General features: G+C 42.5%; 1 protein-coding gene across 1 annotated transcript in view; it reads left to right on the top strand.

The window, feature by feature from the left end:
• The window catches only part of MSRA (methionine sulfoxide reductase A), a 323230-nt gene extending 306777 nt beyond the window's left edge, over positions 1–16453 (top strand). The window contains exon 6 of the mRNA XM_086624224.1: positions 16289–16453. Within this exon, the coding sequence (XP_086480350.1) occupies positions 16289–16453 (165 nt within the window). The remainder of the gene's footprint in view (positions 1–16288) is intronic.
• Positions 16454–20609: the final 4156 nt, after the last annotated feature.

Here is a 20609-nt window from a genome sequence, read left to right as displayed (position 1 = left end):
GGCTGGGTCTAAAGGCATTTGTGTCTTAAGCTGCCACATCAAAACCCTGGCAAACGTTTGCCCATGAGTTCAACTCCTGCTCTATCTAAAGGACCGTATGGTAGGAGGAATATGTAGTGTTAGTCTGCATACCTCCATATTTATCAGTACATCTTTAATAGCTTGTACTAGCTTAAGTAACCATGAACTAGAAAGCCAGTGGGTTTTAGATAGGGATTACCCTGATGTTTTTCTCCATGCTATTGTTACGGGTAATATAATAGAAATATCGAAAACAAATGATCTCTCTCCTTAAATAAAAGAACCAACTGAAAATTTATAGTGGAGGAGAGGCATAGCAATGCATTTGAACAAAGAAATGTAACTGCAGCCTTTTATCACTGGCAAATGCACCCAGGACTCTGAGTGCTGAAATGTGTTCAAAGCTGCCTTGGGGAAGTACGCGGGGAGATCATTTGTTCTATGTTCATCACCCGAAGAGAGACAGCTGTCAAACAAATCCTTATATCTCGTTTTGTTCTTGGCCTGTTGTCTCTGTTTTCACCTCCCAGATTTTGCCTGGTGAGGGCTGTAAATTCGACCAAACGGTGCAAAGCAAGGCCAGATTCAGAGCACTCTGGCATCGCCCAGAAGACCTTTTCTACTTCTATTCCTTGTCGTGCAAGTAGCACCAGGAAGACCCCATACTCGCTCTGTTTTGCTGTTCATTTCAAACAAACAGCCTGAGCCAAGACAACCAGATGAGGATGACATCTGGCTATCAAACCTCTGCCAAGTCACTGCTGTTCTGTAGCTGGCAGGAAGACGATGTGCTACAAATGCCAGGTTCTCGCTGAAATATAAAGTGCATTCCCTGCATTTTCTTTGCTTCCTCTCCAGCCACAATCAGTTCGGTATTTTGTTTTACTAATGGCCAAATTTGAATCTCCTTTCCAGCTGCATAAATCCATTCCGTTGATGCTTGGAGACTTATACGACAACTGGAATTTGACCCTGAAGTCCAAGATGGTCTCGTATTTTCTAAGCTTACTGACAAATTAACTTGTTGACTGTGAGTCTCATTCAAACATCCAAGCCTCTACTGTGGAGTATGTTTGTGGTGAGGATTGCTAATCACATATAATCTAAACTCTTCCGGGAAGCAGTAGGTAGAGCTTGGGGCAGGCGGATAAGCTAAAGAAGCTCTGGAGGTCTCCTTCACTGATATTCTTCTGTAAGCCTAAAGTGAACCTCTTTAATAAGAAATCACTACAGCTTGTGAAAAAAGCACTGTAGCTCGTGAAAGAAATCTTTTGCTAATTAAAGGTACGTGGAGTTAGAAAGTAGCTCACTAGGTCCCCCTGTAATACATTGCTTTCTGTTGTGCTCAGAAGCAGTTTGATCATAGCTATGCAGGGGAAGCTCGTTCAGGGATGGTGTTTGAAGGAGCTGAAGGTATAGGATTTGCTCTGTTTCCTTAGGAATGATTTTTGTTCTCACCCTTCCTTGCTTGCTGCTGTACTCTCAGCATTTTTGGCAGCTGGTAGAGGGCATGAAAGAATTATCTATGCTGGTTTTGCAGCTGATGTCCTGGCCAAGTGCATTTTTTCCCCTCTTCTGGTACAATAGTTTTGCTGCAGGCACAAGTACCCAGTTTTCAAAACTGTAGAAGGAAAGTCATTGTATTAAATAAATATGCACAGAGCTTGGGCTGTTGAAGTGAACTTGCTTTGCAAAGGGCACAGGTCATATTTCTGTTTTCCTAGTTAGCATCCAAAGCATGACTTCTTTGCAGTGTACATGCAGATTTCAGGAGTATCACTGTGCTTTCAGTCTGTGGGCTTGTAAGCAGAAGCCATCTGCTTTCAAGGGCACTCATGCAAGAAGTGGATGCTAATGCTTGAAGAATAACTCAAACCTTTTTAGTTTGTCTTTGGTGAACCATCTTTCTATGAAAATGAAGTCTGATTTCCACAGTTCATACCAAAGCCTTCACCAAAGAGTCCATAGATGGGCAGAGATTGGAGAAATTGGATTAATTGTGTCTTATTTTGTCACGTGCAGCTGTGCCGATAGCTCACTAGCAGTTTAATCTTCCTAGATAGCTTTATAGAGCTGATTTCAGAGGAATGTATGTTTAGATATGGCCCTATAAGGGTGATGCAGTGAGTGACACTGGATTTAGTAGACAACCAGCTTTAGTTTGACCCCAGCTGTGCCCATTTCCCTTTAGTGCTTTATCAGTGTTGTCTGCTTTGGAACATGGGCTTACTCCTTGGAGTTTAATTCTGTTGCCTGATGCGCAAGTGTCACGGGGACATTTGTGATGTCTTGAAGAGGCGTCTTCTCACCTGTAGATGCCACTCCAGTGGGACGGGGCTTACCATCAGTCTTTTATCAGACCTGCTGACCTCTTGAGCGTGTCTCTGGTACCTCGAGCTACCTGGCGTACCCGGGGTTCACTACAATAAAAACAAAGTGTATCACTGACTGCATTACCCGCTCTGAGGTCAGTTGGTTTCAGCATCCATTAAGCAAAACCAAACTGATCTGTATGGAAATTCTCAGGATTGTACATGTTTATTCAAAAGGTATTTTCATCTGCTGGCTCCAGTGTAGATCTCACACACAGCAAATTCAAATCATAACAATTATTAATTTTTTTAATTTCATCAAAAGTTACCCTCTATCTGTGCCGTAGGAAGAAGTTAGAATATTCTAAAGTAAAATCAAACTGGATCAAAGATTTGTCAAATATGGGAGGATCTTTGCATTGAAAGTTATGTACATATACCGTAACTAGCTTCAGTCACGTTCGATGCTACATAACTGCTCAACCTGAATTATCATTCTGAATATCTAACTGAATCTGTGTATCCTTAGATTCTGTCCTTATCAATAATCATAATGCATCCTCCTCTAAAATAATCAGTGTACTTGTGGGACTATCATGGCAGTATGGTTTATTCATGTCTGCACAAAAAATAAATTGCTTGATATTATCCCACTACTTGAGAGCAAAACTTTTTTTCCAGAGAAGATAACAAATAGCTAATTCATGTTTCCAAAAGCATGTGTACTGTTATCGTTAGTAAGAAGCTTAATCAACTTGAAAGCAAATGCTAAACGATCCAGATCTTAGTCTTAATAAGCTTCTGTGTTTTCTACCAGTTAAAAGCCTATCAAAAACCTAAAGATCTGGGTAAATCAGATTTTCTGGAAGGCAAGCTTTAAAGTTTACCTCCTTCTCTTTTTAAACAAGAACACGGTGCCTCTGTTTATATGCTGTTTCTGGAACTCAAACGGAGCGAGTACATCGCTGCTGCAGTGTTTCATGGAACATCCTTTGTTTATTCACACTGTGCCACTTTTAAACTTCAATTGTAAACAACAAAGGCTTCTTTGTATTTCACACTATCTCGTACTCACTACCTTCTGAAGTCCAAAGCCAAAACACTATGGAATTTTACCCTCCTCACACTTTCTTCTGCTTTTTGGATGTGTTCTTCCAGCCTTTTCTATTTATAGTAGCTGGAAAACTACTTATCTTCTGATTAAAACATGCTCTGTTCATTTTCTCTTGACTTTTCAGTCCTTGGTAGGGGCTAAAATTATATTCCCTGGTAACCATTTCAAATATAATTTTAGTAGTAATTATGCATATATTCGATAACAGAAACAATTTGTCATCCTGAAGGATCCAAATTGCTTTAAAGTGGATGACCTGTCTGTGATCTGTTACACGAATGAAAAATCCAGAAAATATTCCACCAAACTCAGTTGGTCAGACAGAAAGGTCAGTTGACCCAGGCTGGAAATGCAGCAGCTCTCTGACAACACACATTTTAGTGTGGAAGAGTATGGTTTCCATTTTAAACAAGAGTGGGAATTTTAGTTGGAAATTTCACAAAACTTTAGCTGCACTCATCCCTGAGATGTGCTGCTGGGAAGTCCCCCCTCTGCCTTTCCACCATAGCGAGGGATCTCAATTTTATGTTTCATTTGATGTGCAGTGGGTCAGAACGGTGATCTGCATCAATCTTGTGCTGGATCCATCTCCTCTATGTCTGGGGGATGTAGTCAAGGGTCTTTGCCCCTCTTCTGCCATTCTGTGCTTATCTCCATTGGAAAGACAAGGACAGACTACCCAGGCAGTTTTAGACACTTTGATGTGCTGTGTTGTCTACAGCAAAGTATGATCTGTATGTGTAGCATAAATGAAATTTTACTTTTTGAGAAAAGCAGAGTAGCATGGTGTTGATTTTTTCCTTTCTCAGGGACAATTAGCATCCTTTATCATCCCATCCCCTTAAACTGCATTTGAGCACAAGAGATACCTGATGAGCCCATCCATTGAATACTGTGTTCAGTTTTGGGCATCGAGGTGCTGGAGCATGCCTAAAGAAGAGCAACGAAGCTGGTGAAAGGTCTAGAGCACAAGTCTTATGAAGAGCAGCTGAGGAAAGATGGGCTGTTTAGCCTGCAGAAAAGGAGGCTGAGGTAGACCTTATCGGTCTTTACAACTACCTGAAAGGAGATTGTAGCAAGGTGGGTGTAGGTCTCTTCTCCCAAGTAACAAGTGATAGAACAAGAGGAAATGGCCTCAAGTTGTGCCAAGGGAGGTTTTGATTGGGTATTAGAAAAAATTCCTTCACCAAAAGGGATATCAAGCCTTGGAACAGGCTGCCCAGGGAAGTGGTTGAGTCACCATCCCTGGAGCTATTTAAAAGACATGTAGATGTGGTGCTTAGGGACATGATTTAGTGGTGGACTTGGCAGTGTTAGGTTAACAGTTGGACTCGATGATCTTCAAGATCTTTTCCAACTTAAATCTTTCTATGATTCTATGATTCTCTTTGGATAGAATGTTTAACGTACAGCATAACAAATAGTTTTGCTATAAATTGCTGAGAGTGTTTGGTCCATGTTAGATCCCTCTGAGATAGAATCATAGAATCATAGAATCATAGAATCATAGAATGGTTAGGGCTGGAAGGGACCTTCAAAGGTCATCTAGTCCAACCCCCCTGCAAGGAACAGGGATATCTCCAAGTAGATCAGGTTGCTCAGGGCCTCGTCCAACCTGGCCTTGAACGTCTCCAGGGATGGAGATGGAGATCTTTCCTTATATCAAAAAACAGTGATAGAGACTGAAAATACTTCAATAGTGACAGCAGCTAGTTTAGTAGGTGAGTCTAGCAGTAGACATTAAAGATGAGTTGTTCTCCACTCTAGAATATCCGCCTGGGACTGCATGAAAGCTTGGTTGAACGAACAGCATCAAGAAAATCTGTTGACCTTGGTACAGCCAGAGTTTCCCTTGCCATCTCAGCTGACCTGGGAGCTGTGAGGCACTCTGTATGATAACTTTCTTCATATTTGTGTTAACTGTGGAAACTGGAGCTTGCAACTTTGGTCAGGCTCCTTGATGTGCCAAGTGGTGCACATATGGCCATCAGTGTGTGCCCTGCAGAGCTGGAATAAAAAAGGATGAGTAGTATTAGTGTCATTTTAAAGAATGAGAAACAAAAACAAAAAGAGAGATTGGGAGTGCTTGTTTTGCTGAAAGTCATCAGGACAGTCAGATGTGAGACAGGTGATAGACCTGCTGCTCTACAAAGTAGGGCTTCCACCACAAACAACTCTATCTTCTGAAGAGGGTGGACAGCACAATGCAAATCATCTCCCAGCTTTTCTGGGATGAGATGGTTGAGCATTACACACTAATGGCCATGAGAGACTGAGCAGAAAAATAGAGCTTGTTATTAGAGACAAAATCAATGGCAGAGATGACAGGTTTTCCAACAATTTCCATTATAAGGATCTTCTTTCAGGTATTCCAGTATACCAATTTTTATGATTTCAGAAGTAAATTTTCATGCTTGGTCTCTGTCTGAACATTTTTCCCTCCAATCACAGCAGAAGTATTTTCTGGATTTTTCAGGATGAGTTTAGGAAAAGATAAATTGTTTATTCCTCTTAAAAATTCATATGTTTTCCTGAGAAACTGTCATGCTTATAATACTGTGACAGAAATTCTTGGTATAAATCCAGTGAAAAAATAAAATGATGGCAATGTAGCAGAGCTGAACTGAGCCCTCTACGTTAAATATGTGAAATGAACATTTTTACTTCTACATTGCAGCTCCTCTAAATGAAAAATAATTGGAGTGACTTCCATTTATTGCAAAGGATACATACACAGGGAGTACTTTGCATCGCACAGGCTAGTCTGCACTTTGCAACGAAGCATGCTTCAGAGATAACGACGCTAAAGAAAGTGGTAAAGTCTTGTCAACACAGTATTTCTGAGTGGAGTGTTTACTTCTGCTCACAGGCAGCATGGGTTTGCCTGATTTTACCATTACACTGCTTTTGGATCTGAGTTGGCTTCTCAGAGTTGTTCAGGACTGCACCATGTGGAGATACCAGTTCTGCTGTGCTCTGCAACGGCTTGGAAGATTCTGCATTAAGCTTCACTGCTCTGTATGTGGGTGGTTATTGGTGGCCCCATCTCAGTTTGGACCTGCCCATTTTTCATTTCAGGAATATGAGAGTAATGAGTGAGTGATTAGTGAAGAACAGTCTGCTGTCTCAAACCGCGGAATAGATTTTAGCTTTAGATCACTGAAAGTCAGAACAGGGCGTATCTTTTCTTAGCCGTCATAAATTATCCATGCAGGATGTACAGTAAAAGGCTGTTTGGCTGCGTTAAAATTGGCTAGACAAACAGAATTTCCATCTCTCTCACTGGCTCCTTCAACACCTAATTAGTTCCCAGATGCTAGTTGAGCAAGATGTCTTTTATCTTTGCTAATGTTATCTTCCTGTACCTCCTAAATGCCCCCTAGTGCCATTCTTCGCTTTCATCTTTCTTCCCTCAAGAGAAGGCAGGATGGGTGTTCAGGAAGCTCTACTGTGAAGGTCAAGCTTGTAAAGACTGTGGGTCAAGTTGATCCTGTTATACCAGTCAGTATCTGGAGCAAAAGCTTTGAATCCAGAATTAAATTGATATGATGGAGAGCAGGATACAACTTCCTTTCCATGCGTGTTCAAAGGATCAGTATCCAACAGGAAAAAATAGAATTGGAGATTTTATTTCGCTGTCAGTTCCATTTAACATGATTTAGGACAAATTCAAAGTTCATCTTTTCCCATTGCTAGAAGGTGCAAAGAAGTCTGTCTGTATAAATCTGCCATTTCAGCTGGCATAGCTGATTGTTGTGGGCAATGAGGAACTACACTTAGATGTAAAATAGTAGGAAATATCTGACTAACTGCACGCCTGATCCTTCCTAGACCCTCTGTGCATAATCACTTGGGGCCTCAGATATGTTAATAGCCAGGCTATCAGCCAACTGTGATTTACCTTGGCAGGTCTGATTTATATCCAAGCCCAGCAATTCTTTCCCTTCTGGCAGGAATAAGTGACCAAACAACCTCCTTCAAGCTAAGTATTTAAGAAGAAAGCATTTCAGAGAAAGCAGATCTTCAAACCAACAGAGCAGACTATATATATCCATGCAGCTTTCCCCTATAAGGCTCATGAAGCTGTGTCTCTAGCTAGGTTCAGTTTATGTGATTCAGATGACATGCTCTGTTGTGCGTGGGGGTTTTGTCAAAAACGAGTTTTGCAGTTTTATAGTTGAGAATCAAGATTCTTCAGCTTAGACTTTGCACCGCCATCTTTTAAGTTTCTATTTTTTTTCCTGCTTATCTGCATTTTCCTTCTGCTGTGCTGGAAGAATACATTTGTATGAACAATTCCAGCTACACTTGTATGAACAATTCCAGCAGGCCCATGTAACAGCATTTCTCCTCTTTCACCAGGTTATGTGTAGTCCCTATAGGATGTTTATGTCTCCAGATTTACAATGTAGCTACATAGCAGCTTGTTTTCTATCACAGCAAAGACCAAACAAGCTGTAAAATCAATGGGTTTCACCATTTCTGCTTGTAGATCCATATGCCCACACTACGAAAGATGCAAAATTTATACCAACATAATTCCGTCATTCCTGGTTTCAATCTTGCCCGATTTGCGAGAGGCAGGCTGCAAAGTGAGTTCTGAGACTAGATAGCTTCCCTACAAAGATATTAATAATACTTAGAAATTATATAGCACTCCAAAACCCTATGCAAGCATTAGCTAATTATGTAACATTCCAAAGCCCTATGAAAACATTAGCTAATCAATTCTTGCAGCACCTATCAAATACCTCAATATCATTGAATCCACTGTGCCGAGGGGTAACTGGAAACAGGAGAATGTGGAGACCTGGTCCCAGTCCGTGCTGCTTCCCTGTGTGGTAGCTGGGTTTAGACTTTAGCGCTTGCCAGCTGCTGCTCCCACATTTTTCCTGGCAGGATCCCTCTTCCCGTCTGGCACACTGTGAATAAACACATGATTTCTGAAAGGAGGTCACCTACATGGATGAGAATGCAGATTTTACCAGCTAGATGTGATTTCACCCTGTTCCAGGGCTTTGTAGAGGGCACTGGCATCAAGTAGTTTGGAAAAGCCGACATCACTAAGTGATATAGAGAAGACTGGACCCAACATTGCAAACTGAATTTTAATATTCACTAGAGTAACTGTTGAGTGTTTACCAGTGAGGCGCTCCAGTCATCTGAAGACAGCACAAAGGAAACAATTTAAAATAATATATCATTGAGATGTGACACTGCAGAGCAGGATGTCTTGCAGAAAATGAGAGGTATATCTGCATGACACTTAGCAAATGAAGGAGAAAATAAAACATTGTTTCCTAATTGAACATTATTGAGGCCTCACACTACTCATTGTGTTTGTTCCTTGGACCAAAGTTAGTTACTCTGGACCAAGTGAGCATGTATTGCTGAATTTCTTCTCCCAGGCCTGCCAGCAACTAATCCACAAATTTGGCAAAGTCAGTTAATTTGTTTTCCAGTTAAAAACATCACAGTAATCATGTATCTAGGAGGTTACTCCTATCCTACAGAGGATCTAGTCCTTGCAGCTAATTCCTGCAGGCCTTCTTCTGAAGTAGTGCATGCAGCTCCTTTAACTCTTAGTGCTTGTGGAAACAGAGCTGAATTGCAGCATTGCTGATGACGATATGAAATTTTGAGTAGCCAATATAATAAAGGGGCAGCCCCAGAGATTTTAAATAGGCACTTCCCGCTGGAGCACTCAGCGTTGTGAAATTGCTCTCCTTACAGTTTTACGTCAAGGATGAATGATGATACGGAAGCAGAAGCTGTCACAGGTGTCAGGCTACTCTGCAGTATATTCAACATCAGTGATTTTAGAGGGGCCGTTGCAAATACAGTAGCTTCGTGTAACTTGCTGAGACACGAGACAAGCTGGGTATTGCAGTGACTACAGGCTCTAAGGTTGCTTTTAAAGTGGGCATTGAATCAAACACAGGATGGTGCTATTTTTATTAAAAGCCACAAAATGCTTGAAACCAATTAATACTCCACTGCTTTACTAATGCCTCTGCTCAGAAAATTAAATGGTTTCATTTAACAAAACCAATTTTAAAGCTTTTTTTGTGTTAAATTTATAAGTGGGTTCAACCCCTTCCCTAAACTTCGATGCATTTTCAGCACACACATAGCAAAGTGCCAGCGGCTCCCACCTCCAAGTATTTGGAGGTATCGTACTTTTCTGGCAGTTCATTCCAAATTCTTAAGGCACTTTGCAAGTATTAGCTACTTCCATCTGAGTATAAACAAGGAGCCAAACACCTTGAATGTGTTGTTGCCTTGATGCAATGTCAAATGATTAAATATTTTGACATGCTTTAGCTCAATGTAATCAGCTGGCTACAAAAAGCTGAAGCAGATATTACTGCCAGTTCAGAGGTCAGTTGCAAGTCAAAATGCAGAAGTATCGTGTGCTAAAAACAGTTGCGTGGGAGTAAGCGAAGAGCAGCCTTCTGTGGTTACACTGGTTTGGTTTATTCCTTGGCAGTCTACTGTGAGATCTTCCCTGGTGAGGACAGAATTTCGTCTCACCCAGCATAACTGAACTGAATTGCTGCTGGTGGAATAAACCTATTTCGCTCACATGCAGACTCTGCTGTGTCCCAGTGCTTGGCCTTCAAGTTAAAAAGCAAGAACATCTGTAAGATAATACCATCTCTCTAAATGACTAGGACATCCCTTAAAATCTTTCTAACTGCACCTGCATCCCATGGGAACCCCCTCACTGCAGTGGAGATGAGACTGGTAGCACTGGGTTAAGTGGCAGGCAATTGGATAACCAACTGTTATGGTTCAAATGGAAAAAAATAGGATTTTACTTGCTGCAGCCCATTTTGGCTCCAACCCTGTGTGTCTACATTCGTGTCTTTACTGACAGTGATGTTTGTGCTCGTTGCTGGTCCTGTGCACGTAGTGTTCTCATGTATAGCACTGGCTATTTGATGGCCCAAATGCAAGTGGGCTTCTCTAGACGGTGCCTCAGTGCACATCTCCAGTCTTGGTGCCACCAGGAGGATAATTGCTTCTTGCCAGTGTATGCTGCACAAGTCCAAAAATAGATGCAAATCTGCATCCACAATAATTGGTCCAGGTCACTGATTCACTAATACAGTTTCTTTACAATATTTGAGCATTTTAGGAATCAGTTCTGGAGATAAAGCATCTGCAAAGCTTGAGCTGTCCATGAAGGACTTGAGGCACATAATACTGTAGCAGAAAGCTGCATAATTCCTCATATCTGTGTTCAGCCTGGAGAAGAGAAGGCTCCAGGGTGATCTTCTAGCAGTATTCCAGTACCTAAAGGGTCCTGCAAGACAGCTGGAGAGGGACTTTTTACAAGGGCATGTAGTGATAGGACAAGGGGCAATGGCTTTAAACTGAAAGAGAGGAGATTTAGATTAGATATAAGGAAGAAATTTTTTACAATGAGGGTGGTGAAACACTGGACCAGGTTGCCCAGAGTTGTGGCTGCCCCATCTCTGGAGATATTCAAGGCCAGGTTGCATGGGGCTTTGAGCAACCTGGTCTAGTGGAAGGTGTCCCTGCCCATGCCAGGAGGGTTGGAACTAGATGATCTTGAAGGTTCCTTCCAACTCAAACCATTCTATGAGTCTATGATTCTATGAATTTGGGGGTTTCCCACCCCATGTCATCATAAGCATTTTGAGGAGCTGTCTCAAGTTCAAGCTACAGCAAAAGAGGTTCAGAACAAGTCACTGAAATGAACAGTGACAGGTACGTGTAATCAGGTGGTGGTCGGCTTCAGGTATGAAAAGAACTTGAATTGGAAATTGCTTGCATACTAGCTTCATGGATAAGCTGTGATTTAAATTGGCCCTGCTACCGATGGAATGAAAAGCTTTTGTGCTCAAAGTATCTCCAAAATGATCCAGCAGAATTATAGACAAGTTAAGTCTGATGTTTTCTGCTGCAGATTGCTTGAGTTGTCAGGAGTTGGTAGACAGACATAGAATACAGTGTTTCAGAGAAGAGTTGATGTGACTTCAGCAAAAAGAACTTATGTCTTGTAGATACAATTTTTTGAAGAGAGCAGGTGCATAAAGGGAGCCAGGCACTGTGGAATAGGAGGAAAGTTTCTCTTCTGAGTAAATAACTGGTTATATACAGGAAATAAAAGATACGAATAACGGAGCAGTTGTTGAAATGAAGGGAGATTACCAATTACCTGTCTTGGGAACCTGTGTAGTTCAATATACTCATAAAAGAGCTGAAAAAGGGAGACAGATGATAGCGATGTGCCAAAACCTGTTGATGGTATAGAGTTATTCCAGGTAAGCAAAAGTAGACACGACTACAAAAAGTTGCAGAAGAATCTGATAGTATCAAATGTCTAGGCAATAAAATAGCTGCCAAAATTCCATGTCGATAAAAGTCAAGTGCAGACACAATGATAGGGTTTAAATCAGCCCGCGAAAGAGGTCCTGCGTCATTGCAGATGGTTCTTTGAAAACGTCTGCTCAGTGATCAGCAGAGGTCAGAAAGGCAAGTGGAATGCTAAGAATTGCTGGGAAATAGATGAAGAATAGAAGAGAAGATGTAAGTACACCACGGAATAAATCCATGGTGATCTTTGAATAGAGTGCGGTTCCAGTCACCACATCTCAATGCAGCAGTAAAATAGAACTGGAAAAGATGCAGAAAAGGGTGAAAAGGCTGACCTGAGTTATGAAGTGGAGAGTCTAAGCCTGTGAAACTTGCTGAAGAAATGTATAAGCAGGATTAAGGCAGAGGTATAAAATCAAGATCGCTATGGAGAGAATGAGTAAGGAATTATATTTTGCAGCAGAGTACAGGCTGGACAGAGAATGGATTGAGAGCAGCCCTGAGGAAAAGGACTTGGGAGTGCTGGTTGATGAGAAGCTCAACATGAGCCGACAATGTGCGCTGGCAGCCCAGAAAGCCAACCGTGTCCTGGGCTGCATCCAAAGCAGCATGGGCAGCAGGTCGAGGGAGGTGGTTCTGCCCCTCTGCTCTGCTCTTGTGAGACCTCACCTGGAATACTGAGTTCAGCTCTGGAGTCCCCCACACAAGAAGGACATAGAGCTGCTGGAGCAGGTCCAGAGGAGGGCCACGAAGATGATCCGAGGGCTGGAGCACCTCTGCTATGAAGACAGGCTGAGAGAGTTGGGACTGTTCAGCCTGGAGAAGAGAAGGCTCCAGGGTGATCTTATTGCAGCCTTCCAGTACTTAAAGGGGGCCGACAGGAAGGCTGGAGAGGGACTTTTTACGAGGGCATGTAGTGATAGGACAAGGGGCAATGGTTTTAAACTGAAAGAGGGCAGATTTAGATGGATATAATACAGAAATTTTTCCCTCTGAGGGTGGTGAGGCACTGGAACAGGTTGTCCAGAGAAGTTGTGGGTGCCCCATCCCTGGAAGTGTTCAAGGCCAGGTTGGATGAGGCTTTGGGCAAACTGGTGTAGTGGAGGGTGTTTCCCTGCCCGTGGCAGGGGGTTTGGAACTGGATGATCTTTGAGGTCCCTTCCAACCCTAACCATTCTATGATTCTATGATTCTGTGATTCTATGATGTAATGCCATGGTCAGGCAATGAGTTCAAAGCAAACAACAGGGAAAAAAAAATCGCAGGCTATAATACATTAGGAAACTCATCAAACAAAATCTTTTACATGCTGGAAGTACAGGTTGTTTAAAAAAGTAGTAGTGCTGAGGTTACCGGCACTGGCTCCAACATGTTCCTCCAGCACTTATCCCAATGTACAGAGTTGGCCATGTCCCCTCTGTCCTCTCCAGCTGGGTGGAATTCGGGTTCTGGTTTGGTTTGGCTTTCGCCAGCAGAACTTGCCAGGTTTTTTTGGCAGGATTATAATCAGTTAAAGGATCATTGTAATCTTCTACTCTGATCTTTCCTATTTCAAAAGCCGCAGTCCCCCGAATGAATCAATGAATGAATTCTCTTTGAATTACAAAAAAGATCCAATAGTACCTTAAAACTTTCCTGCACTGAGTAAAAGGTCTCGAGGGTTAATTACGCTCTCCCTAATTTGGTCCTTCCAAAAGCAAGATTTCTGCATGCAAAGGCTGCGGTAGCCCTTTTGGCTGCAGCATCGTAGTGGGCGGTCAGGTCGGATGGCTCAGGAATTTTGAGACAGCGAGGACTAAAAAGTCTGCTAGAACAGGATTATCATCAAATTATGTCTGCCTCAGCGACAGGAAATCAATCAAGAGTGGGCTGATTTATATCTGCCAGAGCCAGCACATCATGAACTTCATCATCTTTCCCAGTGATGTTTTTATCTTTGCGTCGACACAGTCAGTGCGAGGGAAATATTTTCCCATTTAAAATCAGAACATTCAAGGTAGTGTTTGGCAGAGTGTCAGAGCCTGGGGTTCCCGCTGCTTCTGACAACAGTGCTGGTATCTTTTGCTAATGACCAAAGTGCAATATAATGAGTTGTCTTGGGCTTCGGCTTTATTCAGCGTGCAGTGTTTTAATAGACTGTTAGTAATTCTGAAAGGGATAAATCATGTTTATGCCCTCTTGTGGTATGTTATTGAACAGAATGGATTTTCTAACTGACAAAATTAGGCCAATGATGGAAAAGTTCCAGGTAAAAATCTGTAACGAATATTGTTTTGCACAGTAGAAAAATATCCATCCCTCCAGCATCATCCTTATGACTCAGTTAAGGAGGGGGAAGCCAATTTTACATGCATTTACAGCAGCAAGTAAATGACTAATGCCCATGATGACAAGAGTTTGTGCCATCTTTCTGGAGTGAAGATAGCTTAAAAAGTGCTTTTCTTTGCTGAGAAGGTTAGAAACGAAGTGAAATGCTGCTTTCTAAAAGCAATTGTGTTGACATTTCTTTGTCTTAGTTGTTGCCAACGTGTTGTGATACATACCTTCACATTTTTTGTCTTCTTCGCTCACACATCTGATGGGTAAATAACCCGATTCCCTTAGGACAAAGCCTGTCCCAAAGATGAATTGGTGATTTTACATGGGAAAATAAGGACAGATTCCTGGGAAACTGGACTTGTTACCCCACCCGGTTCAAATACAATGTATTAACTAGTTGACATCTTCCTAACCTGCGCTGAGAATTTAGATGTAGGGTTGGGAACCCAGGGGCTCCCCAGACAGATCAGTCACAGGTTTTGTATCAATCTTATTACTTTATTCCTGATTGAAAACTGAATACAGCAAAATGTATCCTCTAGACAGTGAAATTACCAGAATAAATCAGACTAGTGCTCTACAAACTTCAGCAATTGATGTCAGACTGTGGTCAATACTTAGCTGTGATGAGGTAGGACCTAGGAAACCCTGTTGTAGGAAATTTGAAGACTTTTTGGTACCAGATAATCACCTATTGTTAGTTAATGCTATGAGGAAGCATTATTTCCACTACATGTCATCTTTCTCTCTGCCCAACCACCAAATATGCAGAAGACTATTGTGAAGAGGAAGGGAATTTCTTTCCACATCCATGATGAGTACAACCACAATAGTGGGTTTAAAGGAAAATAATGGGCTTAACTGGACTAGGCTTTAGGCTGAATTCTCCAACAGGATGGTAAATACTGGAATGGACAATTTGAGGAGACTAGAGGATCCTCATTTCTGAGCATCTTTCAGGAGCGGTTAAACAAATGTTTGCTGGGAGTAAGGAGGCTGTCATTTGTTGCATCATGATGAAAGAATTTGGACTTGATGACTTGCTACAGGTCTACCAGCTCTGGTTTTGTGATTCTGTGAGATTATTTCCTTTTAGTGATTTTATTTATTAGTATGATGAGAGAATGCATATTTATCTGGTTATCTTAAATGCTAACCCTTCGTTCTTACAGATGATCTCACTATCAAGTCTGGCTGATAGCAATGCAGTTCTATCTACGTCCAGTACTTTTCAAGTATACTTTGCAACAGTAGTCTGACACCAATTAAAGGGCTTACTAGGTTATCGTGGACTTCAGGCAGCACAAGTTATGTCCCAACTAAGATGAGAATTGGCTCCAAAATGTTGGTGCTTACCAGTTTCCTTAGAAAAAGGAAAATTCAGTAGGAAAAAATGTGGCAAATCATATTAAAAAGAAATTTCCTCTGTCAGAAACCTTTCAGGAGATTTAAATTAATTTAGGGGATATCAGAAAGAAAATCAAGTCTAATTTAAAATCCCCACCTACATTCCTTCTTCTTTTCCTGCGAAGCGATTATTGCTCCTGGTCCACATATTGGCAAATCTTTCAGAAATGAGCCATAATTTTCCTTCAAAATACCTTTCTGGTCATGATGGAACTGTTATTTTTGAAGAATGGGTTTGCAGTGACTCTGTGAAAAGAGCCCAAATGCTTTTATTTCGCGATGACATCAGTGGGGCTGGAATTTCACCCAGAAATTCTTCTTAGCATAAGGAACGTCCGGGTGGATAGCACATTTCAAAGCTGTGGCACCTGCCACATGAAGTTCTTGGACACTGCAAGGCAGCTGGCCAGCCTTGATCAAAGTATGCTTCACTGCCTCTCACATTTGTTTTCCACTTTCGTTGATGGCACCACATCCCTGCCTGGCGTGGTTAATAAAGAGGAGAGAACGAATGTGTGACCATAGCAAATTAAACAAATGAGCCGTTAAAACAGGATTGTGCACTACATCTTCTCACCAACGCCTACTTCGGTGCCTGCAATGTCTCCTGGCAAAATAACGTGAGAGCAAGGAGAAAGGGTTTTCAGGGATGGGCTGTACCTGTGGTCCAAGAGATGTTTGTGTCTCCTGCTGAGAGAAAACCTGACATCATTCATCAGCAGAGAAGCCAGCAAACCACTAATGGCTTTTCCATCGTGTTTCTTGACAGGTATTGACGGAGGGCGGTTTTGGTCCCATCACAACAGAAATCCGGGAGGCTCCAGAGTTTTATTATGCTGAAGATTACCATCAGCAGTACCTCAGTAAGAACCCCGGCGGATACTGTGGTCTCGGGGGAACAGGGCTTTCCTGCCCTATTGGCATCAACAAATAGCTTGTGCTTACTCCACCGCCTCCACTTTGTTTTAGGGAATAGTTTGAAAAAAGATCGACAGCCCTCATCAGTGTCACTCTACAGCCGCAGCATCAGTGCGTAAAGCTTTGGGAACCTGTTGGCTTTCCGTAATCTGAGCAGTTTCCCAGTCACTGACATTAAAAGCCAAAGTAGAGGCAGAAATTGCACCTGTTGGCAAACGCAGATTCTTGCTTTGTGCAGCTCGTGGGGTTTCCTTGCAATCTTGTAATCTGGAGAGAAAAGAAACTTTTAAAAGTTTGGCTTGAAATGCTGTTAAAGGGATGAATTAAGGGGTGGTTGCACCTGCTAACTGCTTTGCACAGCTAATACCTACAGACATATTTGTTTTCTTGGGTTAATGAATTTGCTCTTGTTACAAGCACTTTGACTTCTGGAGACATGGTTGGACTTATCTGAACTATCACAACCCTGTAATTTGGTGTCTTTGAGAAAGGTGAATGTATAAGATCAGTAATTCTCTCACGATTCCGCTTTCACAGCAACATGTAATAACGCCTATAGTGCCTATTTTCTGAAACAATTTTAGTAAGAAAAAGCAAAAAATTGTAATGTGATACTTCTTTTTGACAGTTCCAAGAAGTGTATCAACTCAAAAAAAATCAGTTTTGTTTCCTGCACTGTAATAAATTAAAAAAAAAAAGAAAAGAAAGATGTTGTCTGCGATGTGTTCTGTGGCTCTAAGTGTATATCTGAGTAGATTTTTAAAAAGTGCCAAATATTATAAAAGGCTGCAGCCTGCTAATTAAACACCAGGGCTTTTAAATCTGTATTATCATGCATGACAGTACAGAGGAGTAGAATTCACACTGGCCGCACTGTAACATAATTATTCTGATGATTAATTATTTGTACTTCAGTAGCTTGTGCAGCCCCCACCGAGACCTGGCGCTGTGCAAACGTAATGTTGCGCAGTCTCGGCCCCAGTGCGTGTATAGTCAAAATAGAAGGACAGCCAGAAAGAGGAAAAATAAATTTTCATTTTATTGGTGGGATTCTCAGAGTGGAGACTAAAAGCTACAGCCAAAGGACATGAGGGTTGCAAGAGTTCTCCTGTATGGATACGGGATCCTAAAGGTTTTTTATATATATGCTGTGAGGTATCCTATGAGGATGAACAGCGTCGGTAGGAGAGGTGGGGATGGGTTTGTACCACCCATCCAGCCTTCTGCTTACTGTACTTCCCAGAGCAGTGGGAGATGTGGGCTTGAGCCTTTCACATGTTTCCTGTTCTAGAGGCTACCAAATCACCAGGTTTGAAGAGCATGTGTCATTGATGTGTCCTCTTGCAGATGTGTAAAGGAGTAACTTTGCTCTTCTTTCAGGAAAGCTTGTAGGACCCCATCTTCATGTGGCAATTTTGGGCAGCGGAGCATATAAATCCATTTTTGAGATGATTGAGACCTAGAGACACACATGCCCAACATTTCCTTTTGGGAAGCTCTTCATGGCGCTTCTCTCCATATCTTTCTTTGGTGTGCTTTCCTACTCACCAGCTCAGGTGTTAGGCTCAGAAAGGCCAAAACAGCTCTATGAACATCTGTAACTATCCAGCAGACCAGATCCTGTTCCAAGCTTGGAGAGCTTGAAAATGTGCATCAGATAGTCACTCTTTGGGCTTGTAAATCCACTGCTGATGTCCTGCCTGCTTTATCCAAAGACAGGTGGTAAATCAGTGTCAGAGAAATTAACTTCCCATCTTTCCTTGCTCCTCAGCTGATGCTTTGTTCATTCCAGTCTCAAAAGCCAGAGGAAACCTGTCCTTTTAGCAGGTTTATACCTTGGGGAATCTTGAGAGAAGGTACCTCTGGCAGGATTGCCATGTTAGGCTCTTTCTGGAGATGCCCCCAAATGTGCCCACATCACACTCAGGATTTCCAGTTGCTGTAGTAACTGATCACCTCTCCTTAACATGTTGTGCCACTGGATTTTTCTAGTGCTCACTGTCAAGGAAACCAGCACTTTTGTCTAATTTCCCAGGCATGAGGCAACGTAAGAGCAAAGAAGAGAGGAAATAAAGTCTAATTTTCATCCCGTGTATTCTTAACCTCTGCGTAATTCAGACTTCAGTGGGATAACTCCTGATTTGCTCGAATGTACAAGGCAAAACATTTCATATGCTGAATCATTCGGGCACTCATAAAATGTTGCTTGGTTCCCTTCTGTCCTTTCCCCTCCCTCCCCTCCTACTCCACGTTATTGTTTTGACACAAACCGGGAAGTCTTTGGGGCCAGTGCTATTTAACATCTTTGTTGGTGACATGGACAGTGGGATCGAGCGCACCCTCAACAAGTTTGCAGATGACACCAAGTTGTGTGGTGTTGTGGACATGCTGGAGGGAAGGGATGCTATCCAGAGGGACCTTGACAGGCTGGAGAGATGGGCCTGTGAGAACCTCATGAAGTTCAACAAGGCTAAGTGCAAGGTCCTGCACGTGGGTCGGGGCAATCCCAAGGACAAGTACAGGCTGGGCGGAGAATGGAATGAGAGCAGCCCTGAGGAAAAGAACTTGGGAGTGCTGGTGGATGAGAAGCTCACCATGAGCCAGCAATGTGTGCTTGCAGCCCAGAAAGCCAACCATATCCTTGGCTGCATCCAAAGCAGTGTGGGCAGCAGGTCGAGGGAGGAGATTCTGCCCCTCTACTCTGCTCTCGTGAGGCTCCACCTGGAATACTGCATTCAGCTCTGGAGTCCCCAACACAAGAAGGACATAGGGCTACTGGAGCGGGTCCAGAGGAGGGCCACAAAGATGATGCGAGGGCTGGAACACCTCTGCTATGAAGACAGGCTGAGAGAGTTGGGGCTGTTCAGCCTGGAGAAGAGAAGGCTCTGGGGTAATCTTATCGTAGCCTTCCAGTACCTGAAGGGGGCCGACAGGAAGGCTGAAGAGGGACTTTTGACAAGGGCGTGTAGTAATAGGACAAGGGGTAATGGTTTTAAACTGAAAGAGGGCAGATTTAAATTGGATACAAGGAAGAAATTTTTCCCTCTGAGAGTGGTGAGGCACTGGAACAGGTTGCCTAGAGAAGTTGTAGATGCCCCATCCCTGGAAGTGTTCAAGACCAGGTTGGATGGGGCTTTGGGCAACCTGGTGTAGTGGAGGGTTTCCCTGCCCATGGCAGGGGGTTGGAACTAGATAATCTTTGAGGTCCCTTCCAACCCTAACCGTTCTATGATTCTATGATTCTATGTGTCTTTGGAGAAAGCACCATTCTGTCCTCAATATAGCCAGGCTCAGGTCTGAACCTGGCTGAGGTTTTTTTTAAGTCTTGTCTTGATGGAAAAATATGTCAGTTTAGAAATCAACGTAGATGGGTCCACTGATGCTAAATGTCGCCCACACCAAAATATTATGCTCCCACAGAATTAATTATGGAGTTACTATAGGGTGGAGTTTTGGCCTTGACACCTTGCAGTTGCTGCTGAAGGTGCAAAGAGTATGAGGGTGGGCCTGTAAAAGTGAAATGATAATAATTCAGCCTCATGGATTAGTTTTTTAAGTTGGATTTGGTCTTGTAAGCTACCCTTGCGAACAGGGCAGAAGGGAGTGGCTGCCTCGACATCTTTGATGCTATACTTTTGATTTGGCACCGTTTCAAACTTACCCTACCTCTGAGCTGCCTCTTTCTTCTGGGAACATAGACACGGTCTAAACTAAGAAGAGAAAGTTAATTCAGAGTTTAATAAGCTTCAGCGCTTCTCAGAGTTGAAGATGAAAGCTGATGCAGAACCAGCAGCTAAGGTCTTTGGAAAGAAGAACATGGTTCAAGATCCAAAAAGAACTACAGCACCCAACGCATGAAGTCCACTATTGCAATGCGCTGTGAAAGTCAGTCCAGGATACAGACAGGAATTTCACTGTTGCCATCTAGCTAAAGGAAATTCCAAGCCTCTTGGAAATCACTGTTTTCCCTCATCATCTTAGGAAGGACAGCATCCAACTGTAATGTCAGCAGAAACAAATGAATTATGTGACATCATATACTGGTTGCCCCTGGCAGAGAGCTGTGTTGACTTTGGTGAGAACATGGAATGAGGAAGATGTCCTGAGGCATCTGCAGAAGCATCGCTGCCCTGAATGTTGTTGAACAGTGTTGGTCCAAGACTGGCATTAAG

The sequence above is a fragment of the Tauraco erythrolophus genome, chromosome 2 (assembly GCF_009769465.1).
Source record: "Tauraco erythrolophus isolate bTauEry1 chromosome 2, bTauEry1.pri, whole genome shotgun sequence".
Lineage (NCBI taxonomy): Eukaryota > Metazoa > Chordata > Aves > Musophagiformes > Musophagidae > Tauraco > Tauraco erythrolophus.
The sequence above is the reverse complement of the archived record's forward strand: the minus strand, read 5'-3'. Positions and strand labels throughout refer to the sequence as shown.